Raw genomic sequence first — 9,918 nt, 5'->3', positions numbered from 1 at the left:
CCTTTTTTTTTTTTTTTTTTTTTTTTTTTATTAATTCAGAGCCAGCCCTTTTTTATTTTGAGACGGGGTCTAGTTAAATCACTGAGTAGCCAGGCCAGGTGGGATCTCACAGTCCTCATGCCTCAGTCTTCCAGAGTGCTAGGATTGTGGGTGTGTGCCACCATTCCTGGCTAGGGTGAGGGCCTTGCTGCAGACTCAGAGGTGGCATGAGGTGTCACCTGTCAGGGTTGCACATAAGGAAGCCAAGCCAGCCCTTGGTGCAGACCCACTCTGAGATAAGTCACTAAGCATTCTTAGCTCATCAGTCTGAGTGGATCAAATCCACTAATGGAAGATCCCGCCTGTTCCCGCTGCTCAGCACCTCTCACCACGAATTTCAGCGTGAGCTTCCTGGAGACACTGAAGCCACAGCAGTGGGTACGGGTTGATGCACCCTTGCAGAAGAAGCAAAACACCGGCTGCTGCTGGCTGGAATTGGAGTTCTGTAAAGAATCATATAGCCTTTGTTCTGCATTAAGAAAAAAATAAAAAACAACCGTCTTTTCAATTCTGTCTTTAAATTCTGCCATAACGTCAGACCCTTTACCAGGATTAGAAGTTAATATGTACTACTTTGTTTTGGTACAGCCTCCCCAGTCTGTTGTTCATATTTGTGCATAGCCTGCATATGATTTAGTGATGTGATTCAAACTTTTTTTATTGTCTTTAGATGGACCTTTATTTGACATGGTATTCATTACTTAGGACTTTTAAATTTCCAACTTCCTGTGATACTATCTTTGATTTAAAAAATAAAAACATCACTGGTAGGTATTATTGAATAAACTTTGAGATGCAGAACTGTGGATCGTGTGTCTTTTCAGAGGTAAAATTAATGGAAAGTTTTTTGTTTTCTTTTATTAGGTTGACAAAGATGCGGAATTAGTGGCCCAGTGGAACTATTGTACTCTAAGTCAGGAAATACTAAGACGACCAATAGTTGCCTGTGAACTTGGCAGGTATGGTTCTGTACTTAATCAAGACAAGTTTATTCAGTGACTTTGAAGAGAACTTAAATGTGTAAATACAGTTCTTGAATCATTCCAAGCAAATCCGTGAGACATAGGATAGTATTCCTTGTCTCTGAACATAATTCTATATCCTAATCCATTTGGTTTAATCTGTGGTTAGAAAACCCAAGGGCCACAGGGAAGACAGGGGAAGGGGAAGTGAAAAGATGAAGCTGTGTGTGCCATACTCCATGGTGAGTAGATTTATGATGTATTGCAGATATGCTAAATCAGTGTTTTTAAAAAAGAAAACTCGGGGATGTAGCTCAGTGGTGCTGCTGCCTGCCTTGTAAGCACCAGGTCCTGGGCCAAGTTAGAAACCTAAAGTGTGAATGGGACTGAGAGCGATGCAGGAGAGATGGGGGAGTGGGCAGCTGGAGAACTCAGGTCCAGGCACTTCCTGCAGTCCAAGAAGTACAGGCCTCATGATTCTAAATCTTCTGATTTTTTTATTTTTGAAGAAAAGTTAAAAATAAGAATTTTTACGGTATATTTCCCAGTTTTAAGTCTTTGTTCAGGTTGCATCAGCCCTTACACGGCAGTTTCGCTGCCTTTATTTTATTTTAAAAAAAAAAATTTGGGGTGCTGGGCATGATGGCGCACGCCTATAATCCCTGCACTTGGGAGGCTGAGGCAGGAGGATCGCTGTGAGTTCAAGACCAGCCTGGGCTACATAGTGAGTTCCAGTTCAGTCTCAACTACATAGGGAGACCCTGTCTCAAAAAATGAAAAAATAAATAAATAAAAACTAAAAAATTTGGGGTGCCAGGGAGGGAACTCGAGTCCTTGTGCTTTCGAGGCAGGCAGTGGTGCCACTGAGATTCATCCCCAGCCCCTGCTGCCTTTAGTTTTAAAAAGTTTCTTCATGTGCCCTGGCATTGGTCAGACAGGGTGAAGTGTGTCTTGTAGTAGTGCAGGGCATTGCTTGTGTCAGTTGCAAGTGACTTCTGGGTCATGTTCGAGCTGCTGCTTTGTTATTTGGAAGTGGATTGTGGCCACTGTAATGTGATCCATCCTCATTCCTGCAGACTTTATAACAAAGATGCTGTCATCGAGTTTCTGTTGGACAAATCTGCCGACAAAGCCATGGGGAAGGCAGCGTCTCACATCAAAAGCATAAAGGTAAGATGGGACCCAACTGCTCCAGGGGTCTCAGTGGGTGAAGGTTGTTTTATAGAATTCATGTACATCAAAGACTAAATTCAAATCCGGGCATGGTGCACACCTGTGATCCCAGTGCTGAGGAGGCTGAGGCAGGAGAATTGCTGCGAATTCGAGTCCAGGCTGGGCTACATAATAAATTCAAGGCCAGCCCAAACTACATACTGAGACCCTGCCTCAAAAAACAAACCCAACAGTACGTTGGGGTTTTAGCTCAGTGGTTCCATGCCCTGCCTCACAAGCACAAGGTCCTGAGTTCCATCCCCGGGACCAGAAACAGACAAACAAGGGCCTGCCTGGCAATTACAAGGTCCAGAGTTTGATTCTTAGTACCAAAAAAAGGAAAAAAAAAAAAAAAAAGTGAACCTTACTATGAATTCTAATTCTAGTTGGGCTTGGTGGCATATGCCTATAGTTCTAGTCTCTTGGGGGAGCTGAGTGAGACAGGAGGATCCCTTGAGCCCACAAATTTAAAATCAGCCTGGACAACATAGACCCTGCCTCAAAATCAAAAGACACACCCCTAAAAAAAGAATCACTAATTCTATGAAAATACATTCCAAATGTAAATTTCAAGTAGCTTAAGCTTTTTGAATTTGGTTGGTTTTTGTTTTTGTTTCAGTGCTAGGAATCAGACCCAGGACCCTCTGTCCATGGTAGGCAGGCGTGCCTACTTCTGCCATTAGGAAGCTCTGATTAGCATTTAAAATGGTTTCATAAAACTGGAAAATCAAGGGCTGGGGATTTAGCTCGATGGCACCACACCTGCCTCACAAGTGCAAGGTCCTGAGTTCAATCCCTGGTACCAGGAAAAAAAAAAAAAAACTGGAAAAATGATCTTAGTAAAGGAAGTTTGTTAAGAGGACAGAATCTTTTCAGTCTAGTTAAAAGGAACAAAAGGAGAATGATAATGAATTTAAGAGTCATCGGGATTTTGAATCCTTTGTCTCTTGAAGACACTTGGCCAGTGAAGGCTTAAAGTGGAATCACATCCTCAGCTCCCGATCTAAAACTTTAGGGGTCTTCACTTTTTCTTTCTCTCTCTTACTATATTAGGCTTTTTGTTTGAGTTCTTTGGGTGATTACAGGATACGCTTCTTTCAGGCAAGTTAATTCTGAAATACATCTGTCTGGTGGCAGTGCTGTAGAAATTGCCTTCTGGTTTTAATTATCTTTTACTTTGGGAAGAAAGTTCATTACTGAAAAATACAAGGCAACATGAATTACCTTGCCTCAAAAATTCAATTATTGAAATTAGTTCATATAATTCTATATTCAAAACACAATATATAGTTTTGTAGAGTTGATCATTTAATACATGCACACACCTCTCTGAGAAATTGGAAGAGTAGAGAAAAAGAACTCGGATGAAGCATTGTGGCTCTCCGAGATTATCATCGCAGGCCCCAGATGCTCCCGAGAGCAGAAGCAGGCCGTGAGTGTGAGTGGGGCTGCCCTCCATCCGTCCTCCGGCATGTGGAGTTGTGGAGATCCAAACGGTCTCAGCGGGACGACACCCCTTGCTTGCTGACGTAGAGCTGCTGAATCAGGCTCCTTGAAAAGTTGAATTTTTGAAAACCTGGACATTTGTGTCTCAAAATGTAACAGGGTTTTCTGGCTGATGGTCTTGTTTAGATTCCTTACTCAGTGGCCCTCAGGTTTTCCTAACTGTGCAATTATTCTGTCAATCTGAATAGCAGGATGGAGCAGCCTGGCAAGGCACCATCAGTGGGAAGCAAAAGAGCCCTTTTCTGGGCAGAGATAAGCATTCTCACCATGTGGGGCTGGTTTGTTTCCAGTGGTGCTGGATAAGCGCTCTGCCCCTGAGCTGTGTCCCAGCCCCATGCAGTGATTGCTGATATGGGAAGATGCTTTTCCTTAAAGAACAAAACGTTTGTAAAATAGATCTGCCTAGTTAATAGACAGCTCTGGTTTATGATGGTTCAACTTAAAAAGTGTTTAATGTTATGCTGTACAAAAGTGATACACATTTGGTAGAAGTCATACTTCACTTGGAATTTGACCCTTTCCCACTGCTAGAGACTCAGGTGGCATCGGCAGCGTCAAGTTACGGCCCCTGGTCAGTCCTGTGGCCCTGGAGCCCAGCAGCCAGTGCTTTCCCAGGCACCATGTATCTGAGCCGAGACACTCAGGGCCTTAGGTGTCACCTGCATCTTGCTTTGCCTTGGGCCTGATTGGAACATCTGTATTTGCTGGTCCGTGAATTCTTTAAATATTTTCTATACAATTTATGGTTTAATTTTATATTCACATTTCTTGATGGCCAGGTGGTTAAGAAAAAAAGGTTCTGCCGGGAAGAGAATAAAAAAAACAATTTCTCTTGATTTGGGTGGCCATTGAGGCAACGAATGATCTATTTGCCGAACGAGTTCTTAAAACATGAGTGATTTTTCACAGAGTGTGACAGAGCTGAAGCTTTCGGATAATCCTGCCTGGGAAGGGGACAGAGGAAACACGAAAGGCGACAAGCATGATGACCTGCAGCGGGCACGCTTCATCTGCCCAGTCGTGGGCCTGGAGATGAACGGGCGGCACAGGTCTGTAGTGACATGGGGCGATGCTGGTCTTGTTGGCATTCTGTCAGGGTCCTGGGCTGTGCCAGTCACCTGGACTCTGCCTGCCATGACTGCCCACTGCGCTGGCCTTTGGCTCTCTGTTCTTGACTCAGAAAACCTTAAGTAAAGTGGGCTTTCAAAAGTCCTTACAGGACCTGAGTGTGATGATTTAATCATCTTTTCCTCAGGGACAGAAAGCAGAAAGGCAGATGTTTCCAGAGAAACAGCCCCTGTCCCTTAGGACCATTAGCGTTTGCACAGTGGCCGACAGTGTTCGGTGTGTGGCTGATCCACCAGCCTGAGTCCCAGTGGTGACCGTCACTTGCTTTGAGCTCGTAGCTAACAGATCCTCTGACTAGAGCATCGGAAATCTTAGGCTTGAGATGGATTATAGCAAATGCTAGTGACCTGTACATTTTCCTCTTTAAAGAATAAGCTGGGAGTGGTGGTGCACACCTGTAATCCCGGTGCACCAGAGGCTAAGGCAGGAGGATCACCACCAGTTTGAGGCCAACCTGGATTACATAACAAGACTTTGTCAAAAACAACAAAGCAAAGCAAAAGAAATAGAAATGTTGAATGAGCTACTAGGTGCCTCTTTATGAGATGCAAACTTGTGGAATCTTATGTCTAACGCATGCCATATCGAAAGCATGTTTGCCAGGTGTGGTGGCTCACACCTGTAATCCCAGCACTTGGGAGGCTGAGACAGGAGGATCATTGTGAGTTCGAGACCAGCATGGGCTACATAGTGAGTTCCAGGTCAGTCTCAACTACATAGTGAGACCCTGTCTCAAAAAACAAAACAACAACAACAAAAAAGAAAGCAAGCATTTTTTGCCATTTCATTCAGGAGAAGAGAAAGCCTCTCAGGCAGAAGAAACATTGTACTGGGCTCCCAACAGCCCTGATTAGTCCCAGACACACTGGCACTTTTGTGTACATCTGTAACAGATGGTGCATGGCAGCTTCTCACCTGCCGGCCGGGTGCTAAGCGTGGATTGCACTGGACACCACCATGCTCTGAAATGGGCGCCTGAGCTCGTGGATCTGGAGTGAAGCAAAACAAGGCTTGGAGACCTTTTGCTTTTAAAGATTTTCCACTTCTGCAAATAATTTGAATTTAAACCATTTTAGGCTCCAGACTTTGTATAGATTCACACATTTTGCTGCCGAGAACATATAAATATTGCTATCCCCGGACTATTATTATGTGCCTCGCTTTTGAGGGCCCACACTCTTATTTTATTGTGTGTACTTTTAAAATTCTGCCTTAAATCCTTTTACGCCTTTTAAAAAATAGAGCATTTAGGGTTCACTCTTCGATCTCACCACTTGGGCCCAGCAGAAGTTATTCGGGCTTCCAGACTCATTTACTTAACCATGTCCCACTCCTTACTGTATTTTTATTTATGTATCTCTTGTGTGTATGTCTTGAAATTAACATCACATGATGTAAATTGACCGTTTGAAAGTGTACGGCCAATGGCATTTAATACGTTCACACTGTTAGGCAATCACCACACCTGTCTGGTTCCAAAGCCATGTTCTTATCCTCAGAGAAAGCCCATCCCCAGGAGCCGCTCTCCCCTCCTTCTGCCCCTGGCAGTTCCAGGCTGCTGTGTGGATAATAGAGCAGAAACAGGATCAGGCAGCGTGTGACCAATTAGGTCTGCTCCTCCGACTTCTTTTTAAGAAAACAATGGTTCATCCCACAAGAGGAACTTGGCAGAAAGCAGGCCCGTGACAAGTCCTGAGCAGGGGTTACCTGTGCTGTAGTTGTGGTGTTTGTGGTTCCTTCCCTTTCTTCATCTGCTTGATCTCTTCTCCTTTTCTCTTCTCAGTTTCTTGAACTCTGCCTGCTTTGGTTTTTTTCCTGATTAATAGAGGCTCAGCTCTGGAAAATGGATTTTTTATTAGTTTACATATTTAATAAAGTTACAATAATAAAGATTTAAATATACAGAAAAATAGAAACAAATTTTTAGTATAATAAAAATATTGGATCTGTGTTTAGAGAAAAATAATTTACCAATTTCCTGATAATTAGTAAGCATCCATAAAATAAGGGGTTTTTATGGGGGGGGTCTTAAACATTTAATGAATTGATTGCGGTGGTTTTAGATTTCTGTTAGGGTGACCTACATCTGCTGTGGTCCTTGGGAAGTAGAGAACGTTTATGCTGTGGTATTTTTAAGGGAGTGTACAAAATGTGCAGGTGATTTCTGCTGGCCAGGCCTGCCTCAGTAGGAGCACTGCCAACCTGCAAACAGACTTCTTCCAAATAGCCTGGGTCTTATTACATATTTTGTATCTCTTCTTTTTGCATTTTGTATCTAATTTGAACTGTTTTCATGGCCTTGCATGTTGATTTACCCCCCCCCAACATAAGGATTCAATCCAGGGCCTTCACACTAACCTACATCCCCAGTCTTTTGGATGCTGCATTGTCCAGGCTGGGCTTGAGCTCGTGACCCTCCTCCCCGAGTACTGGGACCGCAGGCATGTGCCACCACATTGGGCGTGAGCTTCTTAGTAGCTACATGGGCATTCATAATTTATGGAACCCATTTTCTCATTGAGCATTTAGGTGGCTTCCTTCTCTTCCTTGTTACAGATGGGCTGTACTGTACAGCCGAATGCGTATGTATTTGTGCTCTTGTGGGCGTATTTCTACAGAAGAGACTGTGAGATGATCCTTTAAATGTGGAGGTGTTGCACCCACCTACCAGCAAGTGTGTTTGTGTCCTCAGATAGTTTCCGATTAGATACTTGCATTTCTTTCATTACCTGATAGGTAAAATATGACATGGCATAATTTTTGTATATGGCATAATTTTGAAATGCATTTTTTAACATTTGAGGTCAGCAATCTTTTTATAAGTTTTGACCTTTATTTTTCTTTTGGGAACGGTATTGCTGCTATTTGCTCATTTTTTAGTTATATTATTATTGCCTTTAAAAACCTCTTCAAGGAACCAGGCATGATGGTGTACGCCTATCATCCCAGTACTCAGGAGGCTGAAGCAGGAGGACTGCCATGAGTTTAAGGCCAGCTTCACCTACATGGTGAGACCCTGTCTCAAAGACATTAAACTAAAGTAAATAAGAGACTCCGTCTAGAGCTGGGTGTTTAGCCGAGTGATACATGAGGCCCTGGGTTCAATCCCCAGCACCTGAGGGGAGAACTTAAAGACCTGTGTGGATATTCATAAAATAATAAACCCTGAATCTCATAGAAATTTGTTTTTTGGTACCGGGGGGCCAAACTTGGGACCTTGAGCTTACGAGGCAGGTGGCAGAACCACTGAGCTAAGTCCCCAGCCCTGCCTTTTGACTTTTTATGTTTGTCATTTTAGTGTGTGTGTATATACACACTTTATAAAGATTTTGAACTTGCCTTGCTTTTTTGCAGTGCTTGGGGCTCTGTGCATGCCGGGTATTGCTGTGTAGTGAGCTATGTCCTCAGTCCTCTGAGCTTTTTGTTTTTAGTAGGATAAAATATAACCATTTTTATCTTGGTCTTTGTAAACTGAGCAAATTCCAGTTAATAACGCAGGTACTTATTTTGGTACTGTTTAAACCATTCTCCACGGTGGTCTCTCTCCAGGTTTTGCTTCCTTCGGTGCTGCGGTTGTGTGTTTTCTGAACGTGCCTTGAAAGAGGTAAAAGCAGAAGTTTGTCACACGGTGAGTTCTTGATATGCTCCATTTGCTCCTTCTTTGTAGCTGAGGGAGTCAGACCTGTAGAGCCCCTCCCTTCAGTTTCTGTGTGAATATCCATAAGTTCTGTCTGAAGCACATGTCTGACAGCTGCTTTTCCACGTAAATGCCTTTCATGACTTCATTGCTGGAAGCAGAGACTCAAACAGCCGCTTGTGAGCTGAGGCCGGACCAGCCTACCCATCTCGGGCCACAGGGCTGTGCCCTGGCTGTCCACACCCTGCCTGTGCTCCCTCTGCCCTGCCAGCCTCAAGGCCCCTGCTTTGGGAATCCTTACCTCCCCTCCTTCGCTTCCCTAAGGACCCACCTCCCTGCTCGCTGTGATGCAGGTGTGTGTCCCTGCCAGCCTCAGGGTGTTTGAGGCAGGGGACAGGCATGTGCATCGCCTGCTGTCGAGGCTCATTCTCTCTGGTCTGTGCACTCAGCAAATGGCCCGCACCACGGCACTCATGGAGGAAAACCCAGGGCGTGGCCTTCTCACTGGTGCTGCTGAAGCCTGGAGCCTCTGCATCTTTGCACTCAGTGGCCCTGTTGAAGCTGGGCCTTCAGCTCAGTGTCGCACAGGCGCCAGCAGCATCTGGCTGTCTCCAGCCTGTGCTGACTCAGCCTGCTGAGGTGGGCCGCAGCATTTCTCCCCAGCAGTGCTGGCCGGCCCCTGTCGGAGGCACTGATGAGTGAGGTCCTGGAGGGGAAGGGCTCTGCAAGTGCTGCCCTCCTGGACCTGACTCCTGCAGGACAGACAGGCCTTCAGGGAAGTGGGCAAAGCTGCGTCCATTGTGACATGCCTGGAAGCACACGGAGCAGTAAGATGGGCAGGGCTCCCTCGGGTTGGTTTGAGGTAAGACCTGAAAAGTCCCAGGTCAGAATTCTCTGAGATTTAAGGCACACACTTAGGTGTAAGTCCCTGTAAAAATGAAAAGAATGTTAAACACTGCCAGCATGTAAGGTAGAAGTAGGGGAATAGAAAGGAATGGGACTGAATCATCCCCAAGATCCAGCAGGGCAGACATTAAATCCTGTCATTCCGTGTCCAGCCCAGGGGACAGTCTGTGGCAAGATGTGAATTCTGAAGGGCTTGGTCAGCCCCACCCTCAGCCTGGCCAGTGGTGTCTGTATCCCTCATGGCTTAGCTCTAGGACTGGCTGTGCTTACTCCTTGCTGCTGTCCTCGGCTAGGTGCACATCCCTCCCTTTTCCGCCCTCCGGGGTCTCCACTGTACTTTCAGCCTGATATACTGTGCTGTTGGGTACACTGCCTGCCCTCCCAGGCTTCCTCTGAAATCTGGTGAAAGACTTCCTGACCCTATAGCTCTCACATTCTGAATGCACATAAAAGCAACACCATGTGTTGACACCAAGGTCTACTGCCATCTGGAGCAGTAGCATCCTGCTGGTGGTGGGAGCAGCCTGT

The 9,918-nt window shown here is 45.1% G+C and overlaps 1 protein-coding gene across 1 annotated transcript in view; it reads left to right on the top strand.

The window, feature by feature from the left end:
* The window catches only part of Rtf2 (replication termination factor 2), a 33,407-nt gene that overhangs the window by 3,581 nt on the left and 19,908 nt on the right, over positions 1 to 9,918 (top strand). Inside the window, exons 2-5 of the mRNA XM_019208120.2 lie at positions 904 to 998; positions 2,078 to 2,171; positions 4,629 to 4,768; positions 8,397 to 8,475. Of these exons, the coding sequence (XP_019063665.1) occupies positions 904 to 998; positions 2,078 to 2,171; positions 4,629 to 4,768; positions 8,397 to 8,475 (408 nt within the window). The remainder of the gene's footprint in view (positions 1 to 903; positions 999 to 2,077; positions 2,172 to 4,628; positions 4,769 to 8,396; positions 8,476 to 9,918) is intronic.

Source organism: Fukomys damarensis, unplaced genomic scaffold (genome assembly GCF_012274545.1).
Source record: "Fukomys damarensis isolate Sample0158 unplaced genomic scaffold, DMR_v1.0_HiC HiC_scaffold_22, whole genome shotgun sequence".
NCBI lineage: Eukaryota > Metazoa > Chordata > Mammalia > Rodentia > Bathyergidae > Fukomys > Fukomys damarensis.
The sequence above is the reverse complement of the archived record's forward strand: the minus strand, read 5'-3'. Positions and strand labels throughout refer to the sequence as shown.